Here is a 20,665-nt window from a genome sequence, read left to right as displayed (position 1 = left end):
CAAAGGATGAGTATGAATCAAAATATAAAATGAAGGCGGATGCGTGTAAGACAATTGTGAACAAGGAATGGATGATTGAACCAAGGCCTCATCATTCCCAAGGCACCTAAAAGACTTATGTGTACAGATTTCAAGGATGAATACAAAGACTTGATATTCCTGCTCAATCAAGTGATGGGGATGCCTCAAGGTGCCTTGTTCGAAGGATGGATGTTTTATTTTATCCAAGATTGTACAAGAGGAACAATGATCAATTGGGCTAAGATTATCAGCGACAATCTGGATTTTCAATTGAGGAATGTGGAGAAGACTAGGTCATTCGGCATGACTTCCTATCTTGTATACATACTTGCAAGATTTGTTACATACAAGGGATTAATATGCAAAGGCGAAGTCGGGAATGGACCAGGACAATATAGAAGTTATGAATGTTATCCACAACTTCATATGCATAGAATTGAAGACTACAGGAGGGTGAACTATGCTTTCACCATGTACATTACAAGAATGTTGGAGGGCGAGATCCACAAATGATTGTCAAAGACGGCAACGGAGGATCATGGTACATACGGTTTCCCACCTTCACATACCTACGGATTAAGGGATTTAGATTTGCAACTTACAAGCTTCCTAGGTATCCTACAAACAGAATGATCCTACTTGAGGTGGTGAGACAACTTTTGGAATTTGACTTCTTCTAGAAGAAGCACAAAACAGGAATAACTTTCCCTATTGCAATAGGAAAGACTTTGGAGGTGTGCCACACTACCGCTGTAGCCAGTTCGGTGATTGATGAGATTGCATTTTATCGCCTTGGAACTTACAAGAGCAGAGATAAATTTGATCCGCATAAGAGTGTTGAAAGGGTCAAGGGAGAAAGATTCATACATAAGTTTGACATTGAGGATTACTGGGCTAATCTCATGGATGAACAAGTAGTAAGGAAGAGAATGTGGTCCAGAATGTCGGTTGATTTCATGAGGAAATGTGAACTTTTTCTCATTCCGGATTAGATAGTTGATGATAGTGATCATACTCATCCACAGTATGAGATTGAAGTGAATAAACCCATCCTTTTGCCTAAATGGTCACAGCTAGAAGTAGTGGATTTGAATGTGCTTATGAGAGAAATTACTGAAGTGCACTTAAGGGTATCCATACCCTTAATTTCTTCCTCTCCTTGAGAGGAGTTCTCACCACGAAGTGGGTCACTCCTCCCTCACCCCAAGGCTGCTCTTCCCTTCCTTAAGGATGAGCTTGGCCTTCACACCCCACACACATAGGACTGCAACATGACATTTGCAATAACAACCACACTTACAATACTAGGAAAATGATAGTGCTAAGTGCTTATTTGAACATATAACATTAAGACGTACACTTACAGCAATGGGGATATTTTACATTAAGACATATTTACAGCTATGGGGACACATAACATTAAAACATACATTTACAGCATTGGGGACAAAACCACCTACCGCTTGACCTGCAATTAAGCTGGACAACACTTCTTTAGCCCTTCCCAAGCTCTCCTATGAGTCTATGACAGTCCACAACTCAAAACCAGCTTCCCCCCTTGACCTCCTCCCATACTTAGTTTTTTATTTTTGAAAACCCTCTAGATTGCCTTCCAAGGGGAGGGTGGCAAGTGTCACCACTTCCTTTCTTTTGCACTTCCCTCTTCCCAAACTGCACTTTCCGAATCTCAGTCTTTTGAGAAGATTGAGATTGTACCCACAGCCCAATCATGACAAGGAAATGGAAGGAATGTGATTGGACACTCTTCCTTACCTTCTTTCCCATTAATTATAGCACAACCCTTCCTAAGCCATCTATTCCTGACACTCTTTGGAAAGCCAACTTTGAGAGGACATAACTTAATAAAATGGAAAACTTTGACCTTGGTTAGACCCCCAACCCATATGTACATCAACTGAGGTCCTAAAAATGGAAAGTCTATGCCCCCCAAGGCTCCCATGACACTTCAAAAATGGGTTCAAAAGTTGCATACCGGTCAACATGATTTAGAGTCCACTTAAGCTCTCTTACCTAAGTCCCACTTACCTTGTAACATCATGTTTCTTTTGAATGTTTTCACAATAATAAAATAATACAATAATTGCACACCATTGCTTATCACAAGAATGCATTTCACTTACATACACTTGGCACATAGTCACATTTACACATGGCACTGACATTACATCATGACATAGCCCTCATAACATACATGGCCCTATACACATACACCACAACATTCAAGCAACTCACATCACAGGCAAGGTTTTTACATCACGAACGAGGTGCTACCTCTCCAATAGGCACACCTTGGCATCACTGAGTTCACATGGAATTTAAGAGAGAGCCTCCAAATTCCATGGCCAATGAAATAATTACCTGCACACTTAAACTAACCGTCAATGTATCCAACAATAAAGATTTATAAACATAATAATCAAAATCAACATATCCATATCATTGCATACATCCATGATATAACATCTACACCCTAACAATATAGAATCCATTTTAACATCATTCACTTCACGCACCTAATCATGGTCACAATGGTTAACAACATACATTCTCATTATGAGACATGAATAAGTATTAATGTTGAAACAATGTAGCTTCGGTAAGATAAATGATTGAATGAGAGATAAATGAAGTCTCTCATTCAATCATCTATCCAATCGATAAATCTACATACTAATGGTAGACATCATAATCATCCTTATAAGCATCAAGACATGATCGTATTTGCTATGCAGTCATTTCATTTATATGCTGTGATTGTAATTGGTTCTGCATATCTATTCTAGTTGTCATATGACAACAATAATTAGTGTTGTCATATGATAACTACAATAGTTATCACCTTAACACTTTTTTGCTCTTATACTGATTCATAATCGGGTTACATTTACCACCGATTACCACAAAATAGCATTGTATAAACCGATTGGTGATCAATTAATGATTAAATTGCATTAGAATCCAACCGATATATTATCGGATACAATGATAAGTAAAACGCATTTAATCACAAACCGTTTGGCATTTGTTATAAATCGGCTTTGACATTAACCGATAGTTATCGGTTTGCTCCACGAAGAGGCACCACCCTTGATCAAGACATGTCTTGATCGGACATGTCATGAGACATGTCCGGTCAAGGCATGCCTTGATCTCAAGGCAATGCCTATATATGTGCCATGAAGCATGCTGAAGATAATATCGAAATCAATAAATATTATCTACAGCCACCTGCAACCAAAGAAGTTTAAATTCATGATCAGAAACAACTAAGAGAGCACACATTAATAGCATTGAATATTGTCTAAGAAATTTAAAGAAAGATAAAATCCTTAACATTCCAATTTTGAACATAAATTTGAATACTTTTACATGGTATCAGAGCCAAGGTGATCGAACCTAAGGCATTCAAATTTGAGAAGTTCAAATCCAGGATATAGACATCACATTTCCATGGCTAACGCTATCAGATTTGAGGATAGACTTGAAGGAGGCGACAATTTCTCAGCATGGAAATTCAGAATTAAGATGATTCTAAAAGAGAATAAAGTTGAATCATTTGTAAAAGTTGAATCTAAAGAACCTGAGAATGAACCTGACAAATCGGCATGGATCGAGGGAAATGAAAAAGCCATGAAGATCATTGTCGATGGAGTGAGAAATCACATTATGCCAATAATAACAAAACATGAGACTGCCTATCAAATGTTCAAATCACTTGAAAGTGCATTCGAGATAAACAATGCAAGTAGAACCTTGGCTCTAAAAAGGGAAATAAATCATATAAGTATGAACAAAGGAGAGTCAATCAATGCATACTTTATGCGGATATCAGCCCTAAGGGATGAATTGGCAACGCTTGGATATGAGATCCAGAGCAAAGAGCTAACGCTCATTGCTCTAGATGGGTTGCCTAGTACATGGGAAACATTCGTCCAAGGCATTAGTGCAAGGGCTAAATATCCGAAATTTGATAGGCTAAGAGCAGATTGTCTTCAAGAGGAGTCAAGGTTAAATAAAAAGGGGATCAAGCAAAAGAACATAGATGAAGATCACCATGTCCTAAACACCAACTCCAACAAGAAAAGCAAGAAGAAACATTTCAAGAAGAGAAAGAATCGACATGAGAAAAGGTCATCTAAGAAAGACAACTCTCACATTCAGTGCTTTAGGTGTGATCAATATGGACACTATGCAGCAAGATGTCCTGATAGAATCAAACAACAAGCTACATTTGCAAAAGTGAAAAAGGAAGAACATGACTTCGAGAAGCATGTATTCTACTCTGCCCTCTCTAGCCAAGTATCCAATAAATCTAACACCTGGATCATTGACAGTGGGTCTTCAAGACACATCACTGGGTATAGAGAATTATTGGATTCCATGTTAGAAGAAATTGATGAAGAAGTAACCATTGGTGATGACTCTGCACATCCAGTGAAAGGCATCGGTACCTGCACCATTAAGCTGAAGATAGGCATGTCCCTCCAACTCATTGGAGTCCAATTCGTTCTGGCATCAAGAGGAACTTAATCTCCATATCTGCACTTGAAGATGATGGCTACAGAATAACCTTCATGAATGGTAAAGTTCTAGTATGGCCACAAAACTCTTCCATCAAGAAGACTATAACCCTAGGACATAGAAAATGCTATTTGTACGAGGTATGTACTGAATCTAACCTAGCCCTACTTCATGAGATTGTAGATTCTAATGAAATTTGGCATAGAAGATTAGGTCATTTAAACTTTCATGCTTTATGTTCAATGGAAAAATTAGTAATTGGTTTGCTTAAATTAAAACAATACCATTCCGGTACATATAAGGGGTGTGCCCTAGGCAAAAATACCAAGAGTTCCTTTCATAATAGTTCTAGGAAAACGAGCAATGTTTTGGAACTAGTTCATTCTGACCTATGTGGGCCAATGTCTGTACCATCATTAGGAGGGTTCCTTTATTATGTAATATTCATTGATGACTTCTCCAGGAAGATCTGGATCTACTTCCTTAAACCTAAAGAATTTGAAGAGATTCTCAAGAGATTGAAGGAATTCAAATCCTTCTCTGAAAACTCTTCCGGAAAGAAAATAAAAGTCCTAAGAATTGATAATGGGAGGGAATATACCTCAGACATCTATAGGGAATTTTGTAAAGAAGCTGGGATTAAGAGGGAGTTCACTGTTCCTTACAAGCCCCAACAAAATGGGGTTGCTGAAAGGAAAAATAGAACCATTGTAGAAGCAGCCAAAGCCATGCTCCTTGATCAGAACTTAGAAACTCACCTTTGGGCAGAAGCCTCCAACACTGCTGTTTACATACAAAATAGATGTCCTCATTCCCACATTGAAAACAAAACCCCTGAAGAAGTCTTCACCGAGATAAAGCCAGATATCACCCACTTCAGAATATTTCGCTGCCCTGTTTACTTTCACATACCTAAAGAGAAAAGGACAAAACTAGAACCCTATGGAAAAAAAGGAATCTTTGTTGGATATAGTGAAACCTCTAAAGCTTCTAGAATTTTTGTACCTGGACATAGCAATATTGAACTTAGTAGAGATGTTATATTTGAAGAAGACATAGCCTTCAAAAGGGCTAAATACTCTATTGAGTCTGAAACCTGTGCTCCATCTTCAGACCTAGAAGAAGATCCCACTCTTGAGATTGAGAGGGAGTGTTCAGAAGAAAATGAAGTACAGATACCTCCCCAAGAATCCCCAAGAAAAGACCTCTATGGGCTCACAAAACAATGGAGGATGCAAGGGACTTTGCAGCTCCTTCAGGGACTTTTAGAGAAAGTAAGAGGCCTTGAAGATTTTCTAGCTATGTAGCCCTTATGAATGATCTCTCCAAATCAGAACCCTCTAGTGTACCAGAAGATCTTAAACATCAAGTTTGGAAAAATGCAATGTTTGAAGAATATACTTCCATACTTAACAATGATGTGTGGGAAATTGTTCCTAGGCCAAAAGGGAAATCCGTTGTTACATCCAAGTGGCTGTTCAAAATCAAACATGCCGCAGATGGTAGCATAGAGAAACACAAAGCCATATTTGTTGCCCGGGGATTCTCACAGAAAGAAGGGATAGACTATGATGAGACATTTGCTCCAGTTGCTAGGTACACCTCAGTCAGAGCAGTACTAGCCATTGCAGCAGCCAAAGGTTGGAAAGTCCATCAGATGGATGTGAAAACTGCCTTCTTGAATGGTAAAATTGAGGAGGAAGTCTACTTAGAACAGCCAAAAGGGTTTGAGATCCACAATACAGAAACACATGTGTGCAGATTAAAGAAAGCCCTATATGGTTTAAAACAGGCTCCCAGGGCCTGGTATGAACGAATTGACAACTATCTTCAGGGATTGGGATTCTCAAAAAATGATGCAGATCCAAATCTATACTTCAAAAGGATCAAAGGTGATATGCTGACATTGATCTTATATGTTGACGATCTTCTGATTACAGGGGAAGATCACCTTATTGAACAATGTAAGAAAGATCTTGAAAAGGAATTTGATATGAAGGATTTAGGCCTTCTACATTACTTTCTTGGATTGGAAGTTTGGCAAAACTCTGACAATATTGTGCTTAATCAAGGAAAATACACCTTAGACATATTGAAGAGATTTGGTATGATGAACTGCAGATCCATGTTTTCTCCTATGGAAACTAATCTTCCCAAATTGAAGGAGGCAGCAACAAATTCCCCATTGATAGATCCCACTCTCTACAGACAGATGATTGGATCGTTAATGTACTTGGTCAATACTAGACCTGATATCTGTTATCTAGTAAATGCCTTGAGCCAGTTCATGTGTGACCTAAGGAGATACATCTTATGGCTGTGAAACATATTATGAGATATCTTCAAAGTACTCTTAACTATGGACTCAAATATGAGAAAGTTGATTTGGATCTTCATGGTTTCACTGATTCAGATTGGGCTGGAAGTGTGACTGACAGGAAAAGCACCTCAGGATGCTGCTTCAGTTTGGGTTCAGCCATGATATCTTGGATTAGTAGGAAATAGTCTTCAGTAGCTCAGAGTTCTACAAAGGCCGAATATATCGCAGCTTTCATGGCTGCACGAGAAGCTGTATGGCTTAGAAAACTACTTGTGGGATTATTCGGTAAGCCACTAAAGCCTACTATAATTCATTGTGATAACCAGAGCTGTATAAAACTCTCCGTGAACCCTGTATTTCATGATAGATCCAAACACATAGAGAATCCTTACCACTATGTGAGAGACATGGTGGATAGGAATGTGATTCAGTTGCAGTATATCAGTACAGGAGACCAGACAGCAGACATACTGACCAAGCCTCTATCCAGAGTAAAAGTTGAACACTTCAGGAAAGGACTTGGTATGATTGAATTGTAATTTGCTTTATAATCTGTACTAATATATAAGATGTTTAATGTGTAAACTTTTTTTTGTCGTGTTATGACTTTATGGGCTCCTCCCCCTGTGTCCATTTCTAAGAAGTGACGACTTTTTAGATAATGAACACTTGTATTGAACATTACAAGGTGACGATCTTGAAATGTTGATATCATGCTGACTTGATATCATCTTGACTCATGGATGTGACATGATATGTTATGGTAGACATTATGTGACATAATGTCAGTGCACATACCATAACCTGGATATAAGAGAATTTCAATATTCTCAATTATTTTATATCCAAGGTATCATGTGTTATGTGATGTTGATATCACGTGCTACGTGATATCTCTATATCACGAGATGATGTGATATATTTTTGTATCACGTGTTATGTGATACATCATGTCACGAGCATATGTGACTTGATCGTTTGTATTACGAAGTCATGTAATACATTCTATTATGAGAAATGTGATGTTATATAATTAGATGATTATTTATCTTCCCTAGCTAAGAGGGAGCGTTGAAACAATGTAGCTTCGGTAAGATAAATGATTGAATGAGAGATAAATGAAGTCTCTCATTCAATCATCTATCCTATCGATAAATCTACATACTAATGGTAGACATCATAATCATCCTTATAAGCATCAAGACATGATCGTATTTGCTATGCAGTAATTTCATTTATATGCTGTGATTGTAATCGGTTTGGCATATCTATTCTAGTTGTCATATGACAACACTAATTAGTGTTGTCATATGATAACTACAATAGTTATCACCTTAACACATTTTTTCTCTTATACCGATTCATAATCGGGTTACATTTACCACCGATTACCACAAAATAGCATTAAGTATAAACCGATTGGTGATCGGTTAATGATTAAATTGCATTAGAATCCAACCGATATATTATCGGATACAATGATAAGTAAAACGCATTTAATCACAAACCGTTTGGCATTTGTTATAAATCAGCTTTGACATTAACCGATAGTTATCGGTTTGCTCCACGAAGAGGCACCACCCTTGATCAAGACATATCATAACACCATTATCATGTTTCCTAAGTAACCATAATTTTCCTTACAAGCATTCATAACATGAACTTTATCATTTTTAAAACATCCAACTAATACTTAAATGCATCAAGATATAGAGTAGTGACAAAACACATGCATACTGACATCACATCATTCCACTAATATGTAGGTCGACACAAAAGCATGAAATGATTTAATAAAACTTGTAACTAGAGTTCCATCATCCATGTAGTAGTCTAGATCAAGTATCCAATGAAATTGAAAGTACTCGGAAAATAGTCTAGGCTATAAGAGAATCATGGTGGGTCTCATAGAGATATTTAATCACTTTCTCAAAGGCTAATGTTTGAATCTCGTCTAATAGATTCAAAGACTTAACAACCACGGCAACCATATCTTCATCATCTTTAATTGGTTTATTGCATATGACTAATCACTTAAATATTTAAACAAGGGTATCGCTCAGCCAACATTGTGAGGAACAATTATTCTTTTAGAAACAATGCATGGATTTTTATTCGATGTTTGATATTTATTTTCTAGGCTCATCCACAAGATAACAATTGAAGTAGCATTTTGGACTTTGATTATGAGATCATTAGAGAAAGAAAGTTTGACGAGTAAGAGTGCTTCCTTGTGACACTTTTTAAAACTATCAATGTTTGTAGAGGATCTAATTGCTTTTCACAAAACAATTTGGTCAGTCTTGATGCTAAAATATTTTAACTTCAAATATTGTGACTCCAAACATTATAATTTTCACTTGAGTTTCTAGGAGTTAGGTAGCCATGATTGAGAGTAGATAAAAAACACACGAGCAAGCCCTCAACTAAAAACTTTGGACTGTTATATGGGTTTAGATGGATTGGTTTTTAATATTTCAGAACATTGTAGTGGCAAACAACATATATTGTTGAACTTTTGTATAGAGAAATATAATTTTTCAAACAACTTTACAACAATTTTGTAATGGAAAAGTTTAGATTGCAATTTTTTCATTTTGTAAAACCCTGGTGCATACCTTGTTGCATCCCTTTGTGAATTTTAATATGTATTGTTTGGCCTTTTTATGTTGGCCAATTTTTTTTTTGCACGAATTTTCTTTTGTCTCTTCACCTTAGCCAACCGTCAACACTTTTGCCCATGTGAATTTCTGCATGATTTGAGATGCAATTCAAATTGTGTGATTGCATTTCTAATATCTGCACTAAAGATTTTGGAAGGCTTTGAAAATGAATCCATAGAGGGTTTTGGTAGGCTCTAATGCCAAAAGGTTGTAAGAAGGAAAATGGGGGAAATGGGAAAAGATGCAAATGTTGGAATGTATTTGCACACTTTAATTTATTAATGATTTGGAAATTACATTGGCTGCAACTTATATTCTGTAAGTTAATTAATTAACTTATTAGACATGATTAGTGTATATGTCATTATAACATGCCATTTATTAATATCCTATGTTAATACCTTATGTCTCATATATATTTCATAAAAACATAGTTGCTGCACCATTGTATAAACTAGTGGCAAAATCTAGCTTTGCGATTCCAAAATCAGCCTTCTATCACCTATTGTTTTATTCTTCAATCAACTGTGCTTTTTCAATTCTATTTCTTATACCTTTTTAATATCCACCTTCTTTGCTACTAACACAACCTATACTTGGTTTTGTTTGAGTATCCCCTCACTAATACTAATATTGCTAGCATTTTGGATGTCATGCCTTGTGGGTTCTCTCTATCTTGTGATTTTTACCCATGTCATGTATGTTAAAATTAAAAGCTCTTTATACAGCACCATATCCTCTCTCTCTCTCTCTCTCTCTCTCTCTCTCTTATATATATAAATTCTGGAGCATGGGCTTCAAATCAATGTAAAGTATGTTTAATTGTAGCAAAAAATGTCTTATATGCTTAGTCATGACCAGCTCATTGTGCTTCGTAAAATTGGTTTATTCCAACTAGCTTATAATTAGTAATTCATGGCAGTTAGGATATCCAATGACAATCTGTCTATCATTTTTATATTATGTGCCATTGTGAATTTAGATAATGTGTGGTCTTTTATTAATAAACATGATTGCTTCAATTAGTTGGATATTGTTGATGGTTCTGTAGAGGTACCTTCCCAAATTTATGATTATTAGCACCATATGCAGATCACATTTATTGTCTCGATCTTCTCTAAGATTTATTTGCTGTTATTGTTTTAATTGTAGAAAGAAATTTGCTGATTGATGTTGAACAGGAATGAGTTTTAATGTTTTGAATTTGGGAAAGTATTTAGAAACTTATAATTGCATAAAAGAATGGCTTAGATCCATTACAAGGTTGATGAAAAATTCTCAAATCGTTCCACTAAAGTGGCTAAGGAACTGAAACAGGCTTTTTAAAACTCTGATTTTAAAAATACCTTCGCTTCTCAGGAATGATTCTATATTTATTTTACCTTTTGTTAAATGCATATTACATTACGCAGGAGAACAAAATGGTACAAGAAAAGTCTATTTCTTAAAACTTCTGCACAGCTAGTACACAAGCTTAAGACCCAGGATGTAGTGACCTAGCATCCATATAGTAAAACTTGAATTTAACTTTTACAAGTAAAGACAAATACCACTTTAAAATTCTCAATTCCCAGAGTTGAGAAGGGGGGGGGCTTCTGCAATGTAGCCATACACCTTGATTTCCAAAGGAATGCACTAGCAGTGAACTGAACTATGTGCCATATTAATTTGTTGTCATACTTGATCATCCACGTGTCCCCAAGAAGAGGACCTCTCCAAGAAGGGGGCATTTAATATAAAAGTATGTTCAACCTGAAAATATGGCCAAAATGATTTTGCTGCAGGGCAACTCCAAAAGACAAGAACACTTGTTTCTTCTCAACCACAATGGCTGCATAAAGAATATATGTTGTCAACCTTTTGAAAACTTGTGTTTATTACCAGACCATTATGATGTGCTTCAAAGAAGCTTGTGATTATCAAATATACCTGCATCTACTTTCACAGTGCACTTCAGGATCCCTCACCCCACAATTTTTTAAATCCATTAGGTCATAGAATTCTTTTACCATATCATTGTAAACAGCCTTGCCATGACTCCAACTCCAGTCTTTCCAAAGTGGTCCGGACCCTTGGGACTACTTCAAAAAGGCTGTTTTCGGAAATCATTCTACATAGGTTATGATTGGCAGCCTTCTCTGTATTATTAATCTCTTAGAGTCAGCTTATATCATGCCGAGTGTGCCATTGTTGAATCTCAACAGAAAAACCATTTTCTAGCCAGAATTTTGCCAGCAAACATAGGTAAGACTAAGATACCAATATGGCCACATTCACATGGGGATGGAATGTCTAGATGGATCTTGAAAGTTTGAAACCATGCCCCAAGCATGTGTTGACACCATAAATTGCCGGCAAAGAAAGCTAAATATAATCTTTAAAGAAGCTCACTCTTTTAATCAGAGTTGAACCACAATCTTCCAAATTGCCTACTCTTTTGATCAGAGTTGAACCCGCCAGCATGAAATGCTTAGCATCACCAATAATGCCACAAAGATGAAAGGGATCTTTGATGCCCTAAGCATGTAGAGAATCTTTGATGTGGTAGCAGAATGGAAGTTGTCATCATTTATAACACATGCTTTTACTGCCCTCACTATCCATTTTCTAACAAGGATAGCCCCTTAGAATTTAATGCTAGGCATTCCCAAACTCCGCTTGGTCACCATAATGTATACAAAATATATTCCACTTCACAAAAGACATCCCTTAAACCCCACCTCGCTTACTCAAAGCAAAACTTCTGAGCACAATCTTTTCATATCTTGGTTTCAGTGGAGTGATTCATAACGTTGCATTTAAACTTCTTAATTTTCAATTATGAACATGTCCATTCATTGTTGTTGATGGTTATTAAAAGGCTAAGAAAGATTTTAATTACCAATTGAAAATCTTTGCTTTTGTAAGACATTGTATCTGATGATATTAAGGTCTTCTTGAATATGTTGATTTTGCTAAGCCTCCAGTGTAAATAAGAACGAAATAAATTAGGCTCAGGAGTTATCTGAGACACTAGAAGTTGTCCTATTTTTGCCAAATTATCGAATTCATTACAAATACCTGAGCTCAAATGGTTGGTTCATGTTGATAATGTCAAGCTCAATGTCAGGTGCCAAGCTGTGAAACACCCTATGTATCATTCTGAAAATGTTTAGAAACTGATCTTTTATATCGGCCGAAATGCAAAAATTAAATCTTTAAAATTATGAAGTGTAAAGTAGACATCTAATCTGTAATCAACAAGGATATTTCACTGCATGATTCATTCTTTAGGTTTTTAAAATATATTCTTCCCAAGTTCTATCCTATTGAAGCAACACTAAAATCCTGCAGTTGTCAATGTCATACGACTCCCCAGCAGTTGTCAATGTCATACATTTCATTATGCACCTCTAACGTGCTTCTATACATGCTGCACATATTCCAAATCGTATTTCCAATCACAACCATGCCACTTTCAGACATGTTTCTTCTTGCAATTCCACAAACCATGTTGCACGAGGATTTTTTTTTTCTTTTTTTTTTAACTCTATCCTTCTTTCTGGGGTCCAACCACTCCTGGGACTTGGAGATTTCGAGGGAACGTCCCCTTTTTAAAGTACCAGACAGCTTGCTTTCAATTGGTATATAAAAATAAAAGACTATTGCTTTACATGTAACACCCCGCTATGAGGCCCAGAGGACAAACAAATTAAACAATGAAAATGCGAATAATTTTTTTTATAAATAAATTAAACCATACAAAAGAAATAAATAACATAATGGCACAAGATAAAGATAGATAAGATGAACATAAAATCTCTCGCAAGAGTCCTCAAGGCCCCACAACGATGTTACTCAAGATAACATAACCATACAACTAACACAAATGGAACTTCTATAACAAGATAACACTGTCCGATACATGGATCATGATTTAATATTACATTGCCATGAGAATATACATAAGATCATTGGTTACAATACAAGGTATCTGTAAGGATATAATCTCCATGAGTACAACAATGGAGTGAATACATAAATTTGGTACATAACGAAGTCTTCAATCTCCTCACGAGCCACCACGATCAGAATGCAGGACAAACCAAAACCAATGGGTGCGAATAGCACTCCACCCATCCATGTGGTACTATAAGGTCCACCCCCCGTGCTAGGAGGTATCAGTCAGACCCACACGATGGAGACAAGCAAGCAAGGGTACCATCATGACTCACAAGAGAACCCACAAGACTGTACTCACAAGAGGATCACAAGACTGCTGACACATGAGAGACTCACAAGGCTATAACCACAAGAGACTCATAAACAAATCAACCACATTCTAGAGGCCCAAACAACCCACAAGAGGATAAAGGACATAAGTTACCACTAGGTATGCAATAGGGAAGAGTGTCATGAGTCATCACTAGGTTGTCATGAGTTACCTTGGTAGGTCTTTACTAGGTCTCGACCCCCATCCTGGGTTACCCTGGTGAGCTCTCCCGAACCCCGGCCCCCATACAAACACTAGTAGATCACACCTACCTTTCGAAGGGACAAGATTGGTGGACGCCATTCCAAGCCTTCTCTACTTACCCCAAACCTATACAAGCGTTTGCGGGTAAAAGAGGCAACAATTAATATTGATTAATGTGAACTAACTACCCACCCAAGATTCATTAATTAGGTTTTCACTTGATTACAAAACTTTCATTGAGTTACCCTGGCGACCACTTTGGGTCTCGGCCCCCAATGAAAGCCATTTCCCCCATGACTTGCACCTAGGAATCCAAGCAACACCAAGGATCTAACTGGAAATCACAAGATGGTTAAACACCAAAATACCATGGCAAGGCCTGACTCTGTTGCTAGAATAAGATAACATACAGGGAGTATCCCAAGTAGGCTAGGAAACACCATCCAGCTTCAAAAACATGCAAGGCTTGAACTTAAATCCAACAAAAGAGAAATATGGGTATACAATAAATAAATCATAAACTCCCTCCCAAAGCCTCTGGAATCCCATAACAAAGAACAACTCATCTGAATATGCCACAAGGACAGGTAAGTTCCAAAAGTAGAATAAGGTCTCATCATGCCAAGAATAAAAAGATTCATTCAAAATAACTAAGACGACCACAATAATACTAATACGACAAAACATCATTTACTCCGTTAAACCAAGGTTAATAGAAATACAAGACTCTTTATGCCAATCATAAAAGAATCCCAATCTTAAAAATAACACCAAAGGTTCATATTAATCATTAATTTCCAATATCTCAACTTAAATCATTAAATCACATTTTATTCCTAATAATTCCATATTAATAAATAAACTAATTTTTAATATTCAAATATTTAAGAAATCGAGGCTTCCTCTTATAATTTTGTTAACACAATTTGATTAACAACTAATTAAATGAAGAATTATCCAATCCTTAAGAATTATAAGCACAAATTTTGTGTGTGTCTATATATATATATATATATATATATATATATATATATATATATATTACCAATATAAATATTACTGACAAATTAAACTGAGCATCGAAAATATTTTCACACAGTCGACAGCATGATGATAGGCGAGCAGGGTACTCGTCGGCTCGGGGGAGTGACTCCCCCACGGTTGTGGGAAGAGCCATCCCCACACCGTGGGCAATGGTTCCCCCACCGGCCCGTGGGTTGAGGCTCCCCACGAATTGTGGGTAGAGCCTTCCCACGGCCCGTGTGTTGACCCACGACAAAAGCAAATACACAACCAAAAACTTTAATCTACATTTCATTAAAATATATAATTTGTTTTCATTAAACAACAAACAAAGTTTTTCCCAGATAATTTCGTGGAACAGATTAACTATAATCCTCCCAGAATCATGAAACAATATTCCTCCCAGAATCATGAAACAATATTTTGCCAGAACAAATATAAATACAAACCCCCATTTTTTTTTTTTAAATTATTTTAAAATCAGAGTAGTCAAGAATTTAATCTAAACAAAGCCTAGATAGAAAACTTTTCAATAAACCCCCAAATTTCATAAATCTAAAATTTGAAACCCCAAAGATTTCCTTCAACAAGAAAAGAATTTTACATGCAAGGTGTGGCTCTAAAATCCCTACCTCAAAAACGCTGTCTAGGGAATTGAGTGCAGAAACAAAAGCAACAACCCTCCAGATGATCCTTGGCTGCCGCACCCGAAAAGCCAGATACACAATCTAGAAGCTTCAACCAGAAATTTTCAATCCTCTTTCACTAATTCTTAACAAATTTCAATAAAAACTCCATTGTTTTCCCAAAACCATAAAGTTTTCATGCACGAAGTAACCCCCAATGCAGGCGAGAGATCCCAATTAATTTGTTCATTAAATTTCTTTGTAACTCCCTTCATGCAAATAAAATAATTAAATGCCCTTTAAAAATTATATTATTATTGTTTTTTTAAACAATAACATGGATTATTTTATGAGTACCAAAAATATATCAATTTAATTACTTTTTAAGAATTAATTTCTTGAGCACAATAAAACACCAAGTTAAATGTTTAATTAATTAATTTAATTTTAATCTTGCACAATTTGCATTTTATTAATTAAATCATTAATAAAAAATACTCAAGTACTACTTGTTTATAATTTAATCTTTTTCGCAATAATATTTAATTGAACATTAACCAAGCTCTAAAATGACAGACTGCAAACTAACATGGCATGACAACAACAAGGACATGATCGACAATTACAAAGCTAATTATGACCACAAGGATACTTGACAGGAAACTCGTTCCATAGGAACGATGGTTATGACTAGGGTCTGACTGATATCTCCAGTTTCCACTTTACCATTGGGTTGGAGAGCATGCTTAGCCCTGAAGATTCAGGTGGAGTCAATGCTCGGTACCTGCAGTTGCATAAGCAAACCGTCAAACATATATATATAAATCATATAATCGCATACCGTGAAAAGGAAATGGAAGCAACGTAGCTTGCCCATAAAGAGCAGTGCAACGCTTTTCCCTTTCACCCAAGCACATCAGAGAGAAAACACAGTGTATATCAGAGCAATTAAACATTGATAAATATAATGACTAAATCCTAACATCACATATATAATTCATTTCATTAAACATCTGACGAACTAAATATAAATGACATCACATAATCACATCATAGACATCAACGTGAAAATTATCATGAAAAACATCATCTATCCTTAAAGCATATATTTACAGCAAAGGTCATCGAGAGTCGAAATAGGTTAAATCAAGTTTGATCAAGGGAGGGGCTTTACATTACACCCCAAAAAATCTTAAGGGGGGTGGTTTTAATTTGCAAATTCAGCATAATTAAAATTTCAGTTGGACGGGGTCATTTGGACAGAAAGGAGTATTATAGGGACAACAATCAGATTTCTTCCAGATTTGTGGCCTCTTTGCTTGATAACGGTGTCCCTAAAGGAGAGGTTACGGAGCTTGCATCCCAATTATTTGAGCCAGAATTACTGGTTGGATTAGATAGAGTCATGAAGTACGCTTTGTATGGAACTGGAATTCCGAGGCCCGGGGACCTCAAATCATGACTTGGGAGAAACCATCATTTTCTATCCCTTCTTATTGGATCTCAGGGGCCCAACCCTGATGAGGCAAAGGGCCATCGTCGCTGTGGGGCAAAGTTTTTTTAAATGGAAAGTTTTATCTGACAATGCTCATGACCCAAATAAGGAGGAAGAGTTCAGAGACTTTGCCATTTTGAGTGGGCTTCTTATTCCCACGGAAGAGAACGAATCTCACCACTCAAGCGGAGATGTACCAACAGGCCTGTAGAGACGCAATGGAGGTGGTCGTGGGTGTGGGCGTGGTCGTGGTAGGGGCCGTGGTCACGGACATGGTTAAGGCAGGGGCCGCGGTCGAGGGCCTAGGGGTTGAACTCATTAGTAGAAAATGAAAGATATGCTTCCTTTGGCTTTTTTTATTTGAATTTTTGTATAGCTTTCTAGAAATTTGCAAAAACAGTATGGGGATAAATTCTTGGTATGGCAGAAGATAGGTTTATTTCTGTTATGGTTTAGATGAACTGTTTCGAAATTTTGTGGAAAGGTAAATAGCTCCCATCGGGATTTTAGTCCTTATTTTGAATTTTGAATTTTCAGTTTCAAGATAGGTCTGGAAGGGCTTACTAATTGTTAATCTCATTGTATTTTGAAATTTTATTTCTTAATACTAAAACTTCTGGCTCTGCCTTTTATCGACCAAAAAAATTTCAGTTGCTTTTAGTTGTTTAAGATATTTTATTAGCCAACCCTTCCCGTTCTCAAAATTAGGAAATTTTTTTACGTCCCTAAAGTTGTGTCCTTGGATCCCCCTGCCGTGCTTGAAACCCATATCCCCTATTGCCACCCGTCTGAGAAGCTTGGAGAAACAAATAATATTTCACTTTAGATACCTCTGTTGAGCTGTTTTTGTCAGAGTTTTGGGATGGTTGACTCGGATGTGGGTATGCAGTTTCAGGGATGGCAATAAGTTTCTTGAGTTTTGGAGATGGCTGGGCTATAGCTCCCAAATAACCTGAACAGACTAAAACCAATTGAAATTTCAAAAAATAAATAAAATATACTGAATTTGCAGTGACGATCCTCTTTTTAGTTTTTAAGTAATTTTTTTAAAAAAAAATTACTTTCATCCATCAAATGGAGCAAGCTGTCCAGTCTTAAAAGGGGGATATTTCTTCTAAATAATCTTGTAAGTCCCGGAGTCCCTGGGATGTCGTGTACATTGGGGTGTGACCTGGACTTCTGCGTGGAACATGGGGACTTTTTGTCTCTGAAACAAACCTACATTTATAAGGTCTTACCATGCTGTAAACACTCTCCACAGTAGAGTAACGCAACCAAATTAAATGATGTTCATAACCCCATAAATCAATTCAAAGGTACACATGCAAAAATATCATGTGGATATATTTAGTGCCTGTGCTCATGTAAAGTGGTACACATCATGTAGTCTGCCACGTTATAAATTCATCAGCCAGATTCCATTTATTTGATGGGCAATATAAGCACTTAAAAGTAGAGATGTTCAATTTTTGGATATATGGTAAGGTGAAAATATTAAACTTCAACATTGGAAAAAACAGTTAAAAGAGAACTGGAGTGCCAGCAAATTTAAATGTTACGAAACTTTGGATAAGGTGTGCATTTTAGGTTGAGGCTTCATAAACATTTGGATAAAAAATATGGATACTAAATATTTATGCCTGCTGTTTTTTTTATTGCTAACTGTCACAAGAAATTTAGAACTGGATGAGCAGATAATGCATCATTCAATGAAGAGACTCTCAGAGGCAAAGAAATTTAGAACTGGGCTAATAGATAATGCATCAATCCATGAAGAGATTCTCAGAAAAAACTGTTTCAATGCTGTGCAGGTTCCTGTTGCAGCAGCCGTCTATTATGAAGATATGTATGTTAACTTCAGTATTGCTGAAGCTACAGCTGCACAGATTGCTGGTATTAGACTTTGGGTAACGAATGAGTACATGCATTCGGGCCTTCGCGACAGTGGGAGCCAAGTTTTCGATTACTTAATGGGAATGTTGAAGGGAAAGAAGCCCATCTTTTGATATCATTTCTGCTTCCAGAGAGGTCTAATTGCTATTAGACCAAATAAATAATATCAATTTGCTTTTATAAAGCCAGTAGTACTTTCTTTGTGGTGACATTTTATATATTGAAGCGGCTATCTTTTGATATCATATTTGCTTTCATTCTGTCTCTTTCAGAGAGTTCTAATTGCAATTAGACCAAATAAATAATATCAATTTGTTTTTAAATCAGTAATACTTTCTGTGGTGAAATTTTATATATGGAAGTGGCTAAAGTTCACACAAAATGGCATGTTGTACAGTTTTCAAAAATCATAAAATACAATAGAGTTCTACAAAATTTCTTCATGCTCTGCATCTCATTGCTATTAAACTAAAAAAAATAATCCAACAAAAAATGTTGTGTTTTGTAGATCTAAAAGATTTTTTGGAATGCCATTTTGTGTGGAGATTAGCATGTACTTTTTTATATAATAATAGAACTACCTATATAAGAGACTATATGTGTAATTATATCATATTCATCTATTTCCATGATGGTTAACAATGAGATTTTAAATGTTAATGATATAGTAATTTTATACAATTAAAAAAAAAAGCCATTTTATACTTTGCTCAACAAAGCATTTTTACATTCCTCAAGACTTGACTATGCATCATCCATAGAATCTTTCACTTTCACCATCTAATTTAATTGTAAGTACTTTGAATATGATACATGGTATCGTTTTTATTTTATTTATAGTTGAATTTTGGTAAACATGATTTAAAAATAAATAAAAATCTATTGATTATTCTTGTTTAAAATTTTAGTGATATGTATACATATATGAGTCTCGTCTTAATTATATGTTAAATTATCTACTATTGACACTTACCTAATTACTAATTCAAATTGATTACTGGGATGATGTGATAGAATAATTACATGTATTCTAATTAACTAGTGAGATGACATATAAAGCATATGTACTGCAATTATTAGTCTCATACAACACAATCCCAAAGTACGTTACAAGGATAGTTTGTGAAAAAATAGTTTTATTCATGGCAATATATGAATTTTAAAAGTTGCTTATAATAAAAAAGTTAGGGTTTGAATCCAATTCAAAAACCTTGATGCTAATGGATGCTAATTGGCCTTTGTAAAGACTCGACTTTCACACAAATATGAATACATGTTACATTGATAGATTTTGGAGGATTTCAAACCAAAAAAGTTGATTTTATTACTAATACATTCTAAAGTTTATCTCATAAATAATGGGAGGAAAGGTATTCTTACTTAGATTGAACTTCATTGGGCACATTTACTAGTAGGCTGAATTGAGTAGACCAATTGTTGAGGTTTAAAGCACTATAACTCATGAACCAAGGACCTCTTTGAAAATGGCATGATGAATAAAATATAACACCAAAATATATATGATTGCAAATTAGTAGCTTATAGGAGAAAAAAATTCAAGCCCTAAATAGAGTTCTTTAATCTTTAAAGGGTGGTGGGGCTCAACAAAAGCCTAATGAAGTAGCC

The 20,665-nt window shown here is 36.0% G+C and overlaps 1 protein-coding gene across 2 annotated transcripts in view; it reads left to right on the top strand.

Annotated features, from left to right (window-relative positions):
* Positions 1-19,365, top strand: part of LOC131073092 (uncharacterized) — a 120,166-nt gene extending 100,801 nt beyond the window's left edge. For both annotated transcript variants that reach the window (XM_058009455.2, XM_058009456.2), the window contains exon 11: positions 18,958-19,365. In XM_058009455.2, coding sequence (XP_057865438.2) covers positions 18,958-19,152 — 195 coding nt within the window. In that variant the 3' untranslated portion in view covers positions 19,153-19,365. The remainder of the gene's footprint in view (positions 1-18,957) is intronic.
* The last annotated feature ends 1,300 nt before the right edge of the window (positions 19,366-20,665 follow it).

Source organism: Cryptomeria japonica, chromosome 7 (assembly GCF_030272615.1).
Source record: "Cryptomeria japonica chromosome 7, Sugi_1.0, whole genome shotgun sequence".
NCBI classification, from domain to species: Eukaryota; Viridiplantae; Streptophyta; class Pinopsida; order Cupressales; family Cupressaceae; genus Cryptomeria; species Cryptomeria japonica.
This window is presented reverse-complemented; position numbering and strand designations above follow the sequence as displayed.